The sequence below is a fragment of the Oryx dammah genome, unplaced genomic scaffold, assembly GCF_014754425.2.
Source record: "Oryx dammah isolate SB20612 unplaced genomic scaffold, SCBI_Odam_1.1 HiC_scaffold_18, whole genome shotgun sequence".
Lineage (NCBI taxonomy): Eukaryota > Metazoa > Chordata > Mammalia > Artiodactyla > Bovidae > Oryx > Oryx dammah.
In genome coordinates this window covers 16987954-17008495 of record NW_024070202.1, presented here as the reverse complement: position 1 = coordinate 17008495, position 20542 = coordinate 16987954, and the positions used below count along the sequence as shown (strand labels likewise).

At 45.9% G+C, this 20542-nt stretch overlaps 1 protein-coding gene across 1 annotated transcript in view; it reads right to left on the bottom strand.

Annotated features, from left to right (window-relative positions):
• The window catches only part of NXPH1 (neurexophilin 1), a 367200-nt gene extending 353338 nt beyond the window's left edge, over positions 1-13862 (bottom strand). The window contains exons 1-2 of the mRNA XM_040260526.1: positions 13258-13862; positions 12264-12427 (exon numbers count right to left, since the gene is read on the bottom strand). Of these exons, the coding sequence (XP_040116460.1) occupies positions 12264-12317 (54 nt within the window). The 5' untranslated portion in view covers positions 12318-12427; positions 13258-13862. The remainder of the gene's footprint in view (positions 1-12263; positions 12428-13257) is intronic.
• Between the last annotated feature and the right edge of the window lie 6680 nt (positions 13863-20542).

Below are 20542 nucleotides of genomic sequence, written 5' to 3'. Positions count from 1 at the left end.
CATCCACCTAGCTTGCAGTAGTCGTCTCTGGGAGCATATCAGCCATCTTTCGGTACGTCGATTTTCTGTTAAAACTTCTCATTTTTTTCAGCGTTTGTCTGGGGGGCCAAGGAGGGAAACCATCAATCTGAGAAATATGCAAATCCATCTGGTCACACATTAATTAGAGCCATTCTAATTGTGAAGGATTTCAGTCAAGAATGCAAGGTAGGATTAAATATCTCAGGCCAAATCATTTACTTTTCATGCTTCCACACTCCAGAGCCTTTCAGCCTGACAGCAGAGCTGCAGATCCGGAAACGGTACTCAGCTCACATGTGCTGCTGCCAGATCTGCTTTAGTTTGATAATGGCTAGAGATGGTGGCTGCCTCTGGTACAGCTATTCATAACTCTGCCTTATTAAACACAAAGAAGTAAGGTTGAAAATATAACACAAGGCACTCATCATTCAATTACATATTTCTTGTGAAAGAGGCAAAAACTCTGCCATGTTCTGCAAAATCTCGACATCAATAGCAATTAAATTTTACATCAAGACCAGAGAAATACTACACTAACCACATATGAATAACGTGTCTTTTCACATGCAGTGGTTTGCATCTTTCTCTGCATTTAATTCTGTAAGACAATAAATGATGGTGCCCTGGTACAAAAAACTATTCACAAATTAATTGGAAAAAATATGTGAGTAAAGGTATTTTATATTTCCAATTTCAGAGGCCATGTAGTCGGTCCTATTACCAACACCATAGCTGCTCCAACCACAAATCACAACTCATCATTCAACAATTCAGTTTTAGAATCAAACCTGGAATTAATTGTGGCATTTTCATTGAAAACTTCTCAAACAAAAGTATAATGAATCTCATGTAATCCAACACATGTTTTAAAGAGTATTCCATCAAATATTGAGCAGCATTAGTAATGCATGTAGATGACTGGTAAACTAGAGAATTCTCATTTAGAGGAGATGTTAACACAGTAGTCTAGTGGCCATTTTTACAAGGAGAAAAAACAAAGTATGACTATTCTAGAAGTTTACCCAGTAAACTCCAAGCGAGGTGGGGGGAAGGAGAAAGATTTTGAAAATGTCGCTATGCTTTCACGCTGTGTATAATTAAATTCTCAGTTCAATAAAGTAGGAGGGAAAAATATGGTTTCATTCCCCAAATGAAATGCACAGTAAGGAAAAAAATATCCATAGTGGGGCTTATGGCTTGTCTTTGAGATCATAAACCAAATAACAGATTAAAGAAAAATGTCATCTTTAATATATGTTTGGAAGGAAAAAAGAATGAGGATTTCTTGTTTTTCTAAATTTTGCCCACATGAATGAAAAACAAGAAGAGATTTATTTTAATAATTTCACTATATTCAGAAAGTCTATTTTTATGAAGTTTGATGCTAACTTAAAACATAGTGCATAGAGCGGTGAAGTATCAAGCACTAGATTCCATTTTCTTATTCAAAAATGCATATAGAATATCTAGTTATACAATGCCAATAAGTATACTGTTGATCATTTTAAACAAAACAAAAGGCAATGTTGGAGGGCATTGTGTGTGTGTGTGTGTGTGTGTGTAACTTCATGGTAACTCATGGATCTCTTTGCAATCTACTAAGTCAATAAATGCATCTTTCCTAAAATTTCAATTATGTACTTTGATGTTGCCTTCGAACCTTATAATCAGTTTCAAAACTGCCCAAGTACATGAAAGAAGAAGCAGCCTTAGGACTAGCACATCAGTGAACAAAGGTGAACAATAAATTTCCATCGCATTGTCAAACTCACTCAAAACAAATATTTCACCGAACCATTTACAACTACTGATTGCACACCAAACCTGACTTTATATTCTTCCTATTTTAAATAGATGTGATTTTTTACAAGGGCTTCACAAGTTAGAGCTTGTGAATGTAAAGCAGTCCATTAATTTTATATAAGCTGTTTTATATACCTGTGGGCCTCTAATAGCATTCAGCTACAAGGTTACAAGGAGAAGTATCATTTTCCAAAGTTCTGTTGGAGAGGTTGGCATATATATACTTCACTAAAATTCCAGCTATCGTGCCAATAGGTCTTCCTCACCCAAGCTGTTTCATTCTACAGCTGAAAATACTGACATAAACAGAACAACAGTATAGTATCAGGTACTAGATCCCTATCAAGGAAATGGTACTGTCAGAACCAAGTTGGAATTTCAAGTCCAACAACTTACAAAAAGAAAAGAATTCCCCCATTATAATTTTCCATGGACTCCTTCAAAGAGTAGGTGTACAGATGTATACCCAGTCTTGTTCCTACATGTGTAAGTGTATTTAACCTGTACATAGAACAGGCTCTTCTAAGCCAGGACCTTTTCACAAGAATTTCTATCATAATCTTTCTGGAAATAACTTATCTTAGAGAATGAAATCTGTGCCTCCTTCCTTTTAGCCTAAGACTGACGGTTTTGTTAATATTTCTATTGATGTATAGCACGTCTCTATGCTGGCTCTGGAAGGCCCTATTACTCTGTTTGTAAATGTGCAGTGTTATGGGTCAGAGGCAGCAAGAAGCCGAAAAATGCAGGGCCTTGTAGCTGTGTCCAGCTAGCTGCTCAGTTCCCCACATAATGCTACAACTTTGCCATGTTTAGCCTAGTATGTATTTCCAGCGAGTGGTTAGCCTGGCCTTTTTTTCCCACTAAGTTAGTACAAGCTAATAAAGGTATTTTTCACTTGATTGGGATCTCTCCTTAAATAGGCATGACTATGGGATAGGGTCTGGTTTCATAAAGACAGTCTTTTACCAGACTTGAGAAAAGTAAATTAAAGGGATATTTCTGTTAATATCAAAGCAGGCTTATTACCTCAATATAAGCACTTCCTTAATTTTCCTTTCTCAGCAGGCTATATAAATAAAAATAAAAAGGTCCTCCACTGGATTTATGTTACATACATCTCACAGAGTTTAATTATAAAGCCTCTGAAAACGAAGATGGTGGGGGAAAAGATGCCAGTAAATCATATAGTCCTGGTATTGTGTTGGCTGGCTGTCTCTGCCCGCAAGGAAACAAAGACACTGAGTAGTCACAATATACCATGAAAAGCTGGGCTCAGAAGAAAAGAAAATCCCAGAGGAGAAGGATATTCTTATTATTCAGTGACTGGAAGGAAGTCTACAATTTTAAATTTTATTCTTATCAATTATTATAAATGTCATTATAGTTATCATAGTTTTACTGCAATTAAGGAGGTGGAGTTAGAGGTTTCTTTTAAGGGCCACGCCCTATCTTCTCTGCAGCACTGATGTGCTAAAATAAGGGAAGGGCGGTCAGATGAAGACCAAGCACTCAAACACAGACACACACACAGACACACAGACACACAGACACACACACACACACACACACCCCTCACTTTAAAGAAGGGTGAAGACACTTGTACAGAAATACAAGTTTTATCCCAGCAAGGGTCTGCCAGAAATGTCAGGTAACTCCTGAGAGTGACAAAGTCTGTGCCATGGAGTGAGGGCTCCACAAAGGAGGAGCAATGGGGAAACGCTACGCAATCTACTAGGCAGGACCCTCAAGAGTTCAGCGACTTTAGTGAGCGCATGTGGGGCCCACTCCCACTCCTGGAAAACTGCACCTCGCTGGCCTGCAGGCAAAAGGCCAGCATCTCACCTGGAGCAAGAAGAGGCCGTTCTCACTGCGCCCTCGAGAATACCCTGGAGGCGTTATGCTTAAACCTTTTCTTCCCTTTCTATTCAATTTCCGACCTCCCTTCGCCTCCAGATTCGTTCTCCTCTCACGGGCTTCCATTTTTTTCCAAGCTGGCTTCTCACACGGGTAGATGGAGCACTACCTGCCAGGCCGCTGCTCCTTTAATACTGCGGGGATTTGCAGAATCGGGCGTCCAGAAAGGATTGACTCTGACGCAAGGGGCGAGAGCAAAGGACGGAACTTCCCCGCCAACCTTCGCCTTTGACACAGAGAACCCCTAGCGCCAACGCTCGGTACTCTCCGGCTTATTTCTGGACCAAATCAACCTGTGACCGCTGCCGAGGAGGAACTGCGCGCACTTTAAGTGACCGCGGCGTCCGGCTTTGGAGCGCTGTGGAAGGCCCCGGGGGAGTGTGCAAGAGCAAGGGGGCGAGGGGAAGGGAAGAAGAAGAGGGACGACGGCTGTGTATCCGTGTTTGAGGAGCTAGGGTTGGTGGGATGTTTGTTTTGCTAAATAAATAAGAAGAAATTACCCCTCTCCCCATCCTGGATCTAATGATGATAGATTCCACGCTGCTTCAGGCCCCACGCCCGGGAGCCTAACCACGGAAAATAATGAGGCTACATCCCCATTCGTCTGCATTAAAGGCGAGCCAGGCACTTTCGATAGCAAATATATCGATTCCCTTGCTCGGCCCGTGGTTTCTCCTGCTCTCCGTGAATAATTACTGCTCCTTTTGAAATTCATAATAATTAGGACCCCTAGTCCCACCCCAACCCGCTCTGCTTTTTAAAGGAGCACATCCTGCAGGGGGACTTGGGGGCCTCAGCCGTGCCCCCCGCAGGTGGGAGATAGGGCGGGAATCACTTTTCCCCACTTGGTTTTACTCTTTCGAGACAGTTGGTTCCCCTCCTCCTACCTCAGTTTCTTTGTCTGTCAAAAGAGGCTTTTACATTGTTAAAGACCCTTACAGCTCTACCTCACTGGATTCGCTTTTCTGTTTGGGAGGAGGGGTAGATTTAACAAACTGTTTGAAGGAAGAGGGGCAGGGGAGGAGAAAGTGGAGGATTCATCTTCTTGGGGACAAATTCTGTGGCAAACACGTGACGCCGCAACCAGGGAGGGGGCGGGAGAAGGGGTGCTAATGAGAGGACCGCAAGAGACCTCGGGGGCCTAGCGATCGGAGCTTCAGTTCATTTCAGTTCAGTTCAGCTTAGTGCTCCCCAAAGACTGGGAGGGGGAGGCGGGTCGTTAAGGTCACGACTGGGCGGTAGCAAGGAGTCCGCGGAAAGCGCCGCTCTGCTTGCTGGGGCCGAGCCTGCGAGGAGGCTGCGAGTGAGGCCAGGCTGCTGGCCCCCGGCGGGGCGGAGCCTGTGGCGCTGTCCGCGGTCCTGAAGAATCGCTCTGAGGGCCGCGCTCGCCCAGCCGCAGGCCGCCAGCCACCGCTCCATTCACTCTGCGCTCTCGGGCCTCCCTTCGGAGAATCGCTGCTGTTCTGCCTGCTACCCCAGGAGCACCAAAGCTCGACTGCGTCGACGAAGAGCTCCCCAGATGCCACGCTTTGGTGTGAGGGCTTGGGGTCCAGATACGAGAGGGCTGCACCTGCATTTTCATAAACCTTTTGCGACTGCTGGAGGTCACCTGAAGCAAACAACAGAGCTCGCAGCTGTGAAGGCGGGGATTCCAATTGGGCATCTTCCCCGGAGTGAACACTCCGAGGCTTCGGTCAGAAGACTGAGTTTCCGAGAAAAGGGTATGAGGCCTACGTCGAAGAAAGTTTCTCGCTTCTAACTGTAGAAGACTACTTGAAATGGCCTTGAAAATCAATGGGTGGGAAGGGGGTCTGAGACGTAGGGCAGGATGCGTCTGGAGGACACCCGCTCCCTCCGGTGGGGCGAAGGCGCCCAGCCTCTCTGCGGCCCTCGAGCCGCTGATTCGGATCCTTCCCTTCAGAATCCATTACGGTGGCGGGGATGATCGGGGAGACCTGGCCAAAGTCAGGTTCCGCAGGGACGAGCCGAGCCCCCAGGAGCCAGTTTCTAAGGAAACACTAGGTTTTTATAAGCAGCGATTTGTCTTATTGTAGGAGATAGAAATGGTACAAGAAAAGCCTCACGGTTTCCTATTCTCATGCAGATGAAGCGGTGAGCTGAGGCTGCGGCCTGCCTATCCCTCTCCCCATCCTATTTCCGGCTTGCGCAAGTAAAAAGCCCTCATTAATTTAAAGGAAGTAGGAACCAGAGAAGGCGTTTCGCTAGCCGCGGCGGGAGAGGCACTTGCTGCACTCTGGCTGTTCCCGAGACCCTACAGCAGGCACACACCAATGCCCCCACTCCGGGTGCCGCCTTGCCTTCCAATACCCCGAGCCCCCGACCAGACGCCAAGGATCTTTCTATGACAAAGGGATCCCGAGAAATGGAAGTCTCTCCACCCCACCCCCACCCACCCCCTGCCAGCCCCCACCTCGGTAGTAAACAAAATATACTAGGGAAAACTGTTTACAGAGGAAGTAATTAGGTTTTCAGCCCGCAGCTGAATCGCGGCGAGCTCATTAGAAGTTTAAACAACAGCCAGCACCCCGCGAGGGTAAGACAGCAAACTTGGAAAATGCGCACACGCGCTCTTGGGCGCGCCGAGGAGCTTGAAGAAGCCGCCGGTATATATCATCTCAATAAAAAGCCACTCTTGGAAAGCATGCATAGTAATTGAGACGGGCGCTCTTTCCTGATCTGGGTTGGCATTTTCTCATCTTGAGCTGACAGAGCCAACTCAGGAAATTGCCAGTAATATTCATCTGGGGAGCACTTTCATTAAACGTAATTCATTCGACTTTCACAATAAATTGAGTGACATCCTTACAGCGGAACCTTTTTATCCTTGATTAAGTGCTTGCCAAGCTTTGGTTCCCACTTTATTGTCACATTCCTTCAAGCGGAGTCGTCAACATGCCAATCGGCAGCAGAAAAATGCGCGCGCGCCGTGTTTACCAAGCTCCGGGAGGGGTTAGTGCTGACTTAGAGAAAAAGCTGGTCGCAAGCTTAAGCAGCGGATAAATCAAGATCGCAACTTCCTGCAAACAGTCGGCAGGACTGGCTAGAAGAATGTAGGGGGAGGCGAGGGAGCAGACCCGAGTGGCCACCCAGCGGTTCCTGGAAGTCGCTGACCGGACGACCTGACTCGCCTACCTCTCCCTATTAATTTAAATGGTGAGGACTCGTTAAGGTCTTGGAATGAGATCTGAAGCTCTTAAAGCACAGAGTTGCTTTAAGGGAACTTTCCTGAATCGAACCAGACCTAGACATTGTCTTTAAAAAACAAACAAAATCTGAAAGAAGGTACACTTCCTAACTAGTCACTTGAGAGCAGGCAAACTTTCACAGCTTCCATCAGCTTTCTTTATGGCCAGAAGACTACAAGAAAGAGGATTCCCTTTTGATATTAAGGATTCCCTTAATATCACCGCCAGGACAGTCAAACTCACTGAGAGCTTTTCAGACCCTGGAATCCCAAACAAGGCTGGCTAGTTGAAACCAAGAAGACATCCCTCTGCCAATGCCTGGCCCCTTCTCCCCCACCCCTTATAAAAATCAAAGAAGCCCAGAAAATTGCTTATTTGAAAAGGCAATATCCAAATGCTTTCATCACTCAAATGCCCTCTTGAAAATATTGTCCCCGGTGGTTATTACCGGAACAATACTGTCAATTTCTGTAGTCTACAGGAAATCTTCCCTCAGATAGAAAAGTAAGACAGTGGGCACCTATCTTAAAAAAAAAAAAACAAAAACAAAAAACAACCAATTTCCCTGCCACCCGATATATTTTTCACCCAGACAACACTTTCATTAAGGAGGAAATAGCTGCCAACAATTTGAAGCCAAATGGAAATCAACTTCACACAAAGAGGAGCCACGAACTTAATGGCTTTCTGGGAAAATATTGCTGAGGAAGTTGGAGCAATTCTAGTTCTCTCCTTCTAATACTGAAAGTGGTTTTCCCAAAGCTGTCACTGGAAGGCCCCAGACCACTCATCCTCCTGGAAGTGAGCAGAAGTGCGACCAGCCAAGCGCTTTCCACACACCCAGGGAGCTGTTTTGCTGATCAGTGGAGAGTTGAATATTTCAGGGAAATACCTGGAATAGTAACACCTTTTCCTCTTACAGAGCCCTGGAACAGGTCTTGAGACTGATGAATTCTCATTTTGTGCTGCTGGGGCATAGGCTCCTTCACAAAGCTAGGTTTAATCCTGTATAGGGAAAGTTCAGCTAGGGCAGAAGAGTCAGGAAATTCAGTGGAACTGGGTAACTTACAGTACTGCCTCCAAGAACTGGCCTTAACAGAGAACACTGAACAGCCGCTGTTAGTGGTTAATGGGCTTCTCTTTTCAGGAATAAGCTGAAATTAATTAAAATGTTCAGTGGGCAGCTGGCTTAATTTTCAAAGGATGGGAGATACCTATATCTAGTCCAAAAGATAAGCATTGGTGGTCTCTTTCCTGCTAATTTTCCCTTAGTTTCCACATTTCTTAACAGCCATTTTCATAAAGAGTGGAATTCACCCAAACAGTCTTGCTTCTAACAGTGTAGAGGTAGCATTCCATAAACATATTAACCACACTTTAACCTCCGTTAAACAACTGGCATGGAATTCATATTTTAAAGATACCGTAAATTCGAGGGAATAGACGAATCAGAATGGTTTTTTAAGCACAAGTTTTAGAAAGAACTTTCCATTTTTTGCCCTTCTTGGTTAAAAAAAAAAAACAACTAGATCATTAGCAAAGTTATATCCTAGAAGAAATGGTGGAAAGTAAATTGGGAGGACAAGGGAACTCTTCTTAGAATAGACTATGAATATTTGACTTGATCACAGTAACATCATTCAACCTCTGGTCAGAATCTAGGGATTCAGTTTCCGAGTAAATTTTTTGGTAACATGCCCTGGGATTGCTCATTAGACTTAATTCTTGACTCTGAAAATTGTCACAGGTGACCCCCAAGCAGGACCCCTCTGACTTTTGCTAGGAGGTGCCCTCTCTATGTGCTCATACCTGTCCTTCAGCTCACAACTCAATGTAGGACCCACCCCCATTCTTCACAGTCAGAAACCACATTTGCCTAGATTATTCAGTATGTGCTTCAATTCTGTTAAAATGCTATTGTCTGTTACCCCATTATATCATACTGAAAATATTCTGGAATCAGTCCAGAACTGACAGGAGAATAAAGATTACAGGACTTTTTTATTTTTAACAAGTATTGTTACACTATAGGTTCTTCTCCTGCTGACTTCAGATTTTTAAATCTGCAATTCAATAACATTCAGTAAACAGAAGACTTCCTTGCTTCTATTTAAAAAAAAAAAAAATTCCCACTTCCCTGCATTTTTGGCTGGAGTTAACCCTGTGGTGACTTTTGAGTATCTTAGCTAGTATGCTTCAGAAGGTAACTTTGCAGATGCATTTCTAATTAACTTCCCATTGCAATAGTACTAAAAAAAAGCTTCTCATTTGAAACAGGACAGACTGATCTCTCAAAACACAAAAAGACTCAAAATATTCAACCTAGAACAGGCATTCAAAGAACCCTGGGCCAAGAAACATATTCTGAGAACATTCACCTAAATACAAGCAGGGAACCGTGGCTTAAATACAGAACACTGAGCTGCTGGTTAGAGAACTGTTTTTCATTTTCAATAAACCTCCCCAAATTTGGGAGTATTTAAGGCATATCTCTCTATATAAGCAGACGCCTAAATATTGTTGTACAGGAGATACCTAAACAAATCCTACTACTCAAACACAATGTGTGATTATTTCTTGGGAAATATAACTGGGTTTCGAGGGTCTTAAAGAGAAAGGTGCACTGTAATATCAGCTATGAGACAAGGTACAAACAGTGCCCCTGTCACTTAACTTGTGTGAGTCCATAAAGACACATAAAAAATTATTCATTAAACTCCTCCCTGAATTGTGTCAATTCAAGGGAGAAAATAAAATTATGTTTATGCCGCCCCTGACTTTTTGGAGAGTAACTTGAAGCATTTCCCAACAATCTGCAGGCATCTATTGCAGTTTCTTACAGACGTCTGGGCTGTTGTGGGGTGTGACTACCAACAAATGATAAATTCAGTTACTGTACCTGCTATTTAATAAAATAGATGGAGAGAGAAGCTTTGACCACTTCTTGGTCCACCTCATTGCCCTAGAGGTTTAATCAAGGGTTTCCACTTATTTACTTGCCTAAAGCCATGCTGTTCTAACTGCCCAATTCACCCTTCTAAATTCATTTTCATGGAAAAAATCAGCTTCTTGCTCCTCTAGGAAAACAGCTCAGGATTTTGCCGACAAATAGCCATGGGACTACAATCCCTGGAAACACTGCCTTGGGTCACAGCCACCAGCCTTTTGTTTTTCGTGGTGTGTCTGATTTCTAATCCCCGACACACAAAACAACTTTAGATCCAAGAGAAAAAGAATGGACTTCTAAATCGCCTTCTCTATTTTATTGTTCACATTTTGTATGGTTTTGAGTGAAACTGGAAAAATTGTCTCCTTTCTCTGTGTTGCCAAAAGGCATTCAGGTAATGAAGTCTGTAACTAAACGGTAATTGAATCAGCATAATTTGCACACTGAATGGTTTTCAAATGCTCCCAGTTTACAATTAAAGGAGAATTAATGTGCTTGTTGTTGAGAACGCAGAGCATTAGAATAAATCCAGCACTGTTGTTGTAATGAGTGGAAAACGGTTTAACTGCCAACAAACACATTTAAAATTTAACACAACGTATTGATTTCACTTCTGCTTTTGATAGATTATTTTCCAGACTATCGAAATACTTGCTCCAAGCAATAAACAGCACCACAGCCGCGAGCTTTTGCCATGCGTTCGTGAGCACAGTTCAAGGACGGAGGAACAGTCCGGAGGTTCAGGTCTTGCGTAAAGGTATGCAAAGGAGAGGGTCAGGAGGGTTTCCATGGTCGAGGGAATCCTTCATATTCCCCCCTCGGTCGCTTTCACTTGGCGGTCCCTCCCCTTTCTTTCAATAAAAAATTTCTGGGTTTCCTTAGGCCAAACTTTCTGCCCTGCATCTCTAAGCTCTCAATGTCAGAGGGTTTACTGGACACAGGTGGGGGCAAGATGGATTGAAGATGAGAAATGGAAAGGACACTTTTTGCATTCTGTCTGCGTTCCAGCCGGGGAAGTCACAGACTTCGGTGACGGAGTCAGAAAGGCCGTTCTTTAGGATTGGCTGCCCCAGCTTTCACCTGTTTACCCCCAAGGTGTCCTGTAGGCGAGGACACTGACGCGCAGCGCCCTCTGGCGTCCGCGGCTGCCATGGTCAGGCGATAAAGGTGCAAAGACATACACTGAGGGTTCTTGGATTCCAGCTGAAACACCCTCACATTCATATTCACACACGTATACTTACACACTCATTAGCATACAGAGAGTTCACGCGATTAGCAGCCCTGAAGTCACAGGCACCAAGACAACGGCTGGGAAACGCTCTCTATTGCAGGGATAGCAACCCTTTTGCACCGAGGATTGTGGGTTCTGAAGCCCTCGGAATTAAGGAATGGCAATATTCACTCCATTCACTACGCAACCCATCGAGCCTCCCCAGTGCTTCTTGCCCCCAGTCAGAACACACAGAGCCCTCCGTGTGCTCCTGCGGCCCGGAGGTGGGTTATGGGGTTCCGTGCCCTGGGCACAAAACTTCACCAGCAGGATAAGATTGTCCCTGGCCCTCCCTGAAGCCAGACCCAAGAAACTGCGCTCTGGGTCTTGGCTCCAGGCGGTGCCCACAGCTACCAAACATCCACCACCACCACGGCATAGTGCTTCCCTCTAAGCCCCCACCCCATGACAACCCCGGTTCCAACAGTGTGCAAAGTCCAGAGCCCAGAAAACTCGGCTCCGGGAGGACTAGGCAGTATTTGCTCCCTGGTGACAAGGTCTGCCAGTCCCTAATACGGGGCTCAGCACTGGAACTGGGGTACTAGTGGAAAGGAGAGACTGGGAGGAGAAGAAGGGGGTGCCTTTATATGTTTCCTGGAGCATCTCGGACCTAACTCTATCCGAAGGCTTGTGGTCTTCCTATCTGACAGCTATACTTGCCCCGTCTGAACCCCGCAAGCCCAACAAAGTTGCCCGCACTTCTTTACGTGCCACATATCTCCAAGCTGCGGGTTAGGCGGATGGATTTACCTTCAGAGCCTCTGGATGAACTACTGAGAGTTCCCTGTCTTCCACCCCTTCTCTTTGCCATCTCTCCCCATAAAGCATCCCGTCCAGCTATCTCCTCGGTTTCTGGGTGTCTAAGGCGCCCTGGACGCGATTTAGAATCAGGCATAGGAGAGGGTGTACCGGAGCAGGAAACCCCAGAAAATCCCACAGGGATCCGGAGACCAGCTTGACAAAGTTGTCCCAACACCGTCGCTAGGAACACCGCTCCCGCTGAACTGACGGTCTCACCCTCCTCTCGCGCGCCCACAGTTGCCTGGCCTCACGACCAGGATGGGATCGAGGGGGCGCGGGATTGACAGCGACTTACCAAGTAGACGGTGGGCTGCAGGAGGAGAAGCACGTACCAGCACGCAGCCTGCATCCTCCCGCGTCTCAAACTTCCTCGGCGGTGCCTTCGCTGAGTCTTTGTTCCCTCACAAACATAGATCCACCTGACATCCACTTTACAGAGCCAGGAGCGCTCTCAGCAGCCTAGATACAAATGAAATTAGACATCCCATGACCACGCGGGCAAGGTTAGGCTTGGCGACCAAGCAAGCGAAAGGGGGTTGTGGCGCGAGGGGTGGACCAAAAAACCCGGAGGTGGGGGAGGCAGGAGAAATGCAAAAGCGAGTAAATCCAGCGCCTGAAACCCGAGAGCGCGCCGTCGTCCGCAGGCAGGCGGGTTGGAGGTGGAGGGGTTCCTTGCGCCCTACGCTCCTCGGGTGCGAGTTCCCGGGCGGTGGAGCCGGGAGGTGACGGGGCACACAGAGCCGCGTGCAGGCTGGTTCAGAGCCCAAGCCTCTCGGTCAGCGAGACCTGCCCGCGTTTGATGGCCGGGCGGCTCGGACTAAAGGAGGTGGCTGGTTCTTCGCCAGCCCTGGCAGTGCTCACACACATCCACACCAGCAGAGAGAGACGGAGAGAGAAAGAGAGAGGGAGAGCGAGCGAGCGAGACTGAGCGAGGGGGGCGTGGGGAGAAGACAGGGTAGGTAGAGCTGACCGGGATTAGGTGCTGGGTATCTCCGGGCGTTTGGTGCTGTGGGGGTGGGAAAAGGGAATGCAATTTTGCATACAGGAAAGCCAGGCTCAGTTTACCCATTCGAGCGCCGGGTACACACAGAGAGAACACGCGCATACACACACGTACTACTTTTTTCGAGGCAAGGGGCACAGCCAGTTGCTAACTTCTAGAGCGGAAGGCTGCCCGGGTCTGTAAGGGTCACCGCCAGGCGCACTCCGTCTCCCAACCAGTGGCTCTCCCCACCACCCTACCCCAAGATACCCCCCATATCTGGACTGTGAAAGCGAAGGGTACGTACCGCACAGGACTGGGGGGAAATACAGCGAGCGGGGACCACTCTGGCAAGGCTCCATGGAGGAGCCAGCTACTCGGGCCTGGCGTCTCCGGCGCCCCGGACATGCCCTCCCTGGCGCTTCATCTCCATGCTCGGGCGCGGACCGGTCCCGCTGCCTCGTCCCCTCGGCGGAGTCTGCGTCCCAGTGCCCGGGTCGCGCTCAGGATTGGCTCCGCGGGAGCCTAGGCTTGGCACAGTTGGATTCACGGTGCAGGAAACTTAAGGGGCGAGAGAGGGAGGGGGAAGTAGAGGAGGAAAGAGAGGAAGGGAGAAAGTGAGGGAGGGTGCGAAGCGGATGCGCCGGGCTCCGGCAGGCACCGGAGGAAGGACGGGACTGCCCGCGCTGGCTCTGGGACGAGCAGTCCAAGGCTCCCTGCTTCCCGAGGCTGCCGAAGGATGGTAGAAGTGACTTCAGGGGAAGAGGCTGGGCAAGTCCTCAGGACTTGAACCTGAGCGATAAGACGCTGGCCTTTCAGAAAGGGGAAAAAAAAAAATGCCACACAGCAGGCGCAAGCAGTCGGAGTTTCTGAGGAAGGGGCGGGGCGGTCAGAGCCTGCAGGATCCCGGGTCCTCCGCGGCTGCACCTCTCCCCGCGACACGGAGAAGCCCGAAAGCCACTCCGGAGCGGAGTCGCGGGCTCTGGCCGCGGTCCTGCCCGACCACTGGGGGACGCTCTGGAGCGCGCAGGGCTTCTTGGCGCCGCTGCCCCGGTGCTTTCTCCGCAGGTTCGCCGTTTGGCTCGCCTACCTTCCTGACTCAGGCAATGACCTCGGCACGTGGGTGAACGACTCGTCAGAGACCAACTAGGACCCCGTGCACACAGATCCCGCTCCCAGGCTCTCGGCGGGCCGGGCCCGCTGGGAGAAGCGGCTCTTACGGCGTCCCTGGTGGCCGCAGTGCCCCCTTCCCCCTGGGGGGCTTAAGGAGGACTGCGACTGCCGGAGGAGTGGCGGGAAGCGTCGTGGGGCGGTGCGGAGGGCGGGGATGGGCGCAGGAGGGCGCAGGTCTGCCCGGCCCACCCTGAGCGCTAAGCGGAGCACCGCCGACCTGTAGCTGGGAGCCCCGGGACCCCGGCGCTGCGGACCGCCAGCCATTCAGCGCGCCGCCGCCGAGAGGACTCCCCGACCTTGCGCTCCACTCCTCGTCGCGGGCTGGGCAAGCGAGAGGAAGGGGTGGGGGGTGGTCTGGGCGGGGAGGTGGGGTGATGGAGGAAGCTGGGAGCGTTTGCCACTTCTCTCGCTGCTAATACCTCTTCCTCAAGCAGTATTTCCCAGGCTCAGACTCTGCTCTGACTCCCACTGGCACTGTTTTGCGTCATATCTCCCTTGCTGTCTGTACTCTCACGATGTCTCTGTTTTTCTTGTACTCTGTGCCTGTCCCTCGGTGTCTTTCTACCCCTTTCTGGTCTCTCTCAGGATTTCTGACTCTCTCCTCTTCTGTATACGTGTCTCTACCTCGCCCTCGCCATTCCCTCTCAAACCTCGTCCTCATCTTCTCCCCTTCATCCTGTCCGTCACACTCCTTCAGGCCAGCTTCGACCATGTCCGGTGACATCCTAGGACCAGGCCCTCTCTTGCCAGTGGGGCCGCCAGCACCTCCTCAAGGGGTCCAGACTCCGTCCGCTAGTCCAAGTGCGGCCAGGGACATTTTTCTTCCTCCTACCTCGCCTGCTACCTCTGCAAGCCTACCCGTCACTGGTGCCCGGCCTGGAAAGGTGCACTCTGAAGGATAACAATTCGATATGTGTTGGTTTGAAATTTACCTTAGGAACCCAAGTTATTGACCATCAAAATGGAATCGTGATTTTTAACGAGTCTCGGATTGTCATTTCCTGGAGCGTGGCTCTTGGATGCCTCGGGCTCTAGCGTTCCCGCTCAGGTCAGTCAGATACAGTGTACCCTCTACACAAGAGGTCTCCGAGGACTACAGGTTGAGTTCCCCTGGGGAAAGCTGGTAACCCCTCACCCCTCAAAATAGCAGTGACAATCAGCAGAACTACCCTTTCCTAGAGCAAACCAGGAGGCTTAGATCAGGCCTCTAGTTTAGATCTCTGCTGTAGGACATACCTGCCAGGCGCTTCCTGGCCTACACTCCCCCCTTCCAAGCTAAAAATAGCTCTTTAAAGAGCAAGCTCTTCTACTCTGGGAAGTTGCACATTGCCTCTGTGACCTCTTAGAATTCATTGGGGCATATGCAGAGTAAAGTGGTGAAGCACATTTTCTAATTGGGACTCTGAAAATGCACTTTTGAAAAAGATATACATTTATATATAGCTTGGTTGCAATGTTATCTTGGCTTTCTTCACTTACTAGGTTTTTCATGCTCTTAAAAAGTTTAAAGAAGAAAAATAAGCACCCATATTTGAGGCTGTAGGGTCAGAGTAGGGCAAAGGAGGCTTTGCCTGATTTCCCCTTTGGGATTAGGCAGCCATCCTAAAATTGTCTCTCACTTGTTTATTAGCTCCTAGGCCCTCCCCTGCTGGAAAGTGGAGCTGGAGTGAATGCCCCCTGCTTCTGTCCACAAGCTCAAGTTCAGTGCCTTTAGTACTGAGCTTGCATCTGACCTTTGGGAAAAATGAGAAAGAATCAGGTCAGCTTTGGGATATAAGTTCTTTTTCTAAACATTACTTCAAAAACATTCTGCTTCCCAGGCCATTTAGCCTTAAAAAATTACTGCTTGTGAAATAGAAAGACTGACGATCAAGGACCTTAAAATCTCTTTCTGAATGGGACTGATTATTTAAGAAAAGCACCACAGGCACCTAGTAATGGGAACTGGCCTGACACTTTGTTCTATGACACAGGGTGCCAAAGAGCTTTTTATGGTAATGATCTGAGACCTTCTGCCCTGACATTCAACTCTCATGGATCCTATAAGACTCCTGGCCTGGGATATGAAACAACAGTGGTTTGTCATTTTTTGTCTCTTTGTAGGAGTCTTCATTTCCTATAGTACTCAACCAGAAAAGGACCCTAAGCTAAGGAACTCTGAAAAACTTACTATTGTTTCTGTGAAACCTCTCCAGTTTTAATAAGATAACATTGGTGGGGGTGAGGGTAGGGGAGACATGGTGGCTGGATCACCCTGCTTTCCTACCACTTGCTTTAAGAAGAACTAAAAACATGATTCGCGTACATTCTTCTGTTGAAAGTCATATCCTATACTAAAATGCACTCTTAGAATTCATCCACAATCAGCCTTACAAAGATGGAACAAAAGTATGATTATCCTTAAGGAATACAGTATTCATACCCTTTTTTTTTTTCAGACTTATAGCCATGTTGAGAATCCTTTCAGAAATCACTCTCTAAAATTTGTGTGATGCAACCTAATATACATACAAACAGATTGAAATATAGCCACTGTAAAACACAGTCCCCTGCCCTTGGCTTTTTCCCAAGTCTATCTGATCCAATCTGAAATGAATATTATAAAGCAATAATATACATTTATGTCCAAGAAATACATTTTTAGAAGAACTTTTAGAAGCCCCCAAATGGCTGACCTTAAAAAGGAAACAGTGATATTAAACAATTTTCCTGGTAATTAAAACCAGAACAAATTAAAATTAGAATTCATCTGAAATAAACTGATAATCCTGTTAACTGTAATTAGCTGTTTTGGTTGATTTGTTTTGGTTCATTTGTATGATTCTCTTTTTCTGAGGGAGAGAAGGAAGACAGGAGTTGAAAGTTTGAATTATCTTGGGGCTGGGGAGAGAAGAGAGAGAGATTAACTTTTAGTTCAAAAAAAACTCTGCTCTAAAATGAACCTGTCTTAAAAATGCATGAATACCATCATCTTTTACCCAAATCCAAGTAAATATGTTGTCATGAGTCACCCAGCTATAGTCCTGCTTAAGCTTCAGGCCAAATTATATCACTTGTACATAGTAAGTCCAGTGTACCTATTTTTCCCCTAATAGATTATCCATCTGCCTTGACCTGGTATTCACCTGTGGCATGACCTGGGGAAAGTAGTTGAAGATTCCCCTGGCCTCAAAGTAGTGAAAGTGAAAGTGTTAGTCGCTTGTCATGCTTCACTCTTTGTGACCCCATAGGCTGTAGCCCACCAGGCTCCTCTGTCCATGTAATTCTACAGGCAAGAGTACTGGAGTAGGCTGCCATTCCCTTCTTCGGGGATCTTTCCGACCCAGACCCAGTGATTGAACCCGCGTCTCCTGCATTGTAGGCAGATTCTTTCCCCCTGCACCAGCCGGGAAGCCTGGCCTCAAAACCCTCCCCTACATAATGAGGAAGTGGGGTTAGGTGATGTCTGAAGTGCCTTCCGGTTCTAAAATAACTTTATTCTGTTTCCGTATCATAAAATGTAAAGCCATCTCAGGTTTAAAAAATTTACTTCACAAATAACCATTTTATAATGTATTATGATTTGCAAAGATATTAATAATTTAAAAGAATATACTCTGTTCAGTGCATTTCAAAGATTTTAAGTCTAGTGTGTTTGTGAGCTTAAGGCCTTTTGGGGCGTTTCTTCTCTGCCTCATCCTCATACCCTTTCTTCTAGGTCAAAGGTCAGCTCTATTGCATTAATTACACAATTTTTTCATATAAATTGTTCTGCACATGTTTTTGATGTCATTGATTTATGAGACTCTATACTGAGAATGGCACCTTTATTATACATATGAATATTTGTTTAAAAGACGCAAAGTCATTTCCACTACTTTTGCAGAATTCCTGAATGTCACTCAGAACAATTAAACACCCCCAGGCCCCTCCACACCCCAAGCTATTTTGCTAATGGAAGGAAGTATCATTTGCAAAGTGATTTGATATTTGAATGTAGTAGAATTTGGCTAATAACTATGAGGCATGTGTTGCTAAATTACCTTTATAAGGATGCTTTAATAACAAGATCATTGGACTAAAGAGAAAATAGCCATCAAGCTCTAGAATTTCAAAAAAAAAAAAAATAAAGGGAATCAAAAAGCTTTAAGTAGAAGGCATTTTCTTTTTTAGAGGTAATTTATATGCTCAATCTTTGTATCCATATTTCATTTATTCTGCTAGGTGAGGACACAAGGTTCTCAAAGGCAGGGTAGTTTTAATTATACTCACAGACTAAAAAGAGAATAAACACAATAAGAGAAACTGAAGAAAATCAGCATTAAAAAGGCAGTTGGTTGTAAAAGATGAGAAGATTGGGGTCATCGCCCAAAAATCATAATTAAAATTTTTAAAAATACTGTGACTAAGCAAACCTTTGCGTTATAATCTAATTACAGAAACTCTTCATGGTGGGCCCTCCAGAGATTATTAATTGCCAGTTCCCTAAAGCTGAATCAGTAAAGATAAAGAACTTGATAACCAATGTTCTGTTAATAAAGTGAAATACAGCATATGTTTTCAGCCAGGAAGAACAGTAGGACTCTGAACCACATAGAGATGGAAGAAATTATGAGGATAAAAACTGCAAGCCCTGTGGTTACCTGAAAATCAGAAGCAATTCTGAAAAGTGCATATTTCATCTCATAATCTAAAGTATATGTATATTTTGAAACATATGTTTTTTCAGCTTTCTTTCTGATTTGGCAGTATAAAGACAGAACTTAAAAATAAGGTGATTCATACAGGCAGGGAACAAATGGTTCCTTCAGCCCTAAGATCAAAATGATAAGAACGCCTTGGATTAGACAGCTTTTAAATAAGAGATGTCTCAGGGAGGCAAAAACTCTCAGTTTCCCTTTTTAACATCAAATTAATGAAAACAACTACACCAGAATTTCACCATAATTAACTTCAAGGTGATGCCATAAAAATCACATCATGTTACATTTTTTCTGCTTCTCCTGGGTCTAATAATAAAATGCTTTTGGATAAAATTCAAAGCAAAATGGTCTAACATCAAATTCTGTATTAAACTGGCAGCAACAAGCTCCATAGTTTCAATAGGATTATAATGCTTGCCATTTACTGAGTGCTAGGGACCATACCCTGGCTTTTATTTACATTATCCGTTGCTTCCCTAGTGATTCTGTGAGCATCAATCTGCAATTTAGTTTTAAAAGGAAACCTCTCAGATTAGATAAGATCTCAGTGTTCACATCAGTTCTCTGTGGAGGCCAACTTAAATCTCAGCATCCTTGGACCATTCATCCCTATTCCCTCCATCCTGTAAGTCTCTTCTCTCCTCAATACCACCACTCTCTCTCCAAATTTTTCAACTAATCCTCTAACCATTCCTTCTCAGATTAAAAGTGAAAGTGTTAGTCACTCAGTTGTGTCTGACTCTTTGTAACCCCATGGACTGCAGCCCGCCAGGCTCCTCTGTCCACAGAATTCTCCAGGCAAGAATTCTGGAGTGGGTGACCATTTCCTTTTCCAGGGGATCTTCCCCACCCAGGGACTGAACCTAGGTCTCCCACACTGCAGGCACACTCTACCCACTAAGCCATCAGGGAAGCTGCTTCTCAGATTACCTACATGCAGTTCATCTCAGGGCTCCATCCGTAACTCTCTTTTTCTCTTTTCACTCTGATTAGACAATTCTTCCTATTTCCACAGTTTCATTTATTACTTGACACTCAGTGACCAACAGGTTCATAAATCCAGCTCTGATATTTTTCTTGACCCAACTATTCAATTGTCTATATGTCCATTTAGATGTACTAGAGATGCTTAGAATTACATGCCTAAACCGAACGCATTACATCACTATGTTACATGAGTATCCTGTTAGTTGTGGGATAGATTCTGGAGTTCTCTACTAATAATATGATTAAATACAATTAAGATACAGGCCCTTTGCCAAGTAAACTCACAGTGGAATGGAGGAATATACCTCTCCATATGTGCAAGTTTTTTGTTTATTTTTTCTCTTCCGTTTCTTTCTTTTTTCCCTTACTTCCTGGGAAATCCTTCCTTAGGATTCCTTTTAATCCTAATCAGACCCTTGAGGAGGTACAGCATGTTCCTACCTGATCCTCTAGCCATCAGAACAGCGGATACCAGGTAAAAGCTGGACCCTTCAGTCCTGAAGGATGGGTCCTAAAATGCATAAACACATAAAGTAGACCAGACCCTGATTTGTGATCTGGATCACAGCCACCAAAGCTGATTGTAACAGCCTCTTGAAGATCCAAAAGTAAGAAATAAATGTTTGCTGCTTAATCATCAGTGTTTGGGGATTATTTGTTGTACAGAATTATCATGGCCAAAGCTGACTATGTGGTGACGCCACTGCTTTACTGGAAAACCTAAGAACTAGATGTCTTTTGCCATCTTTT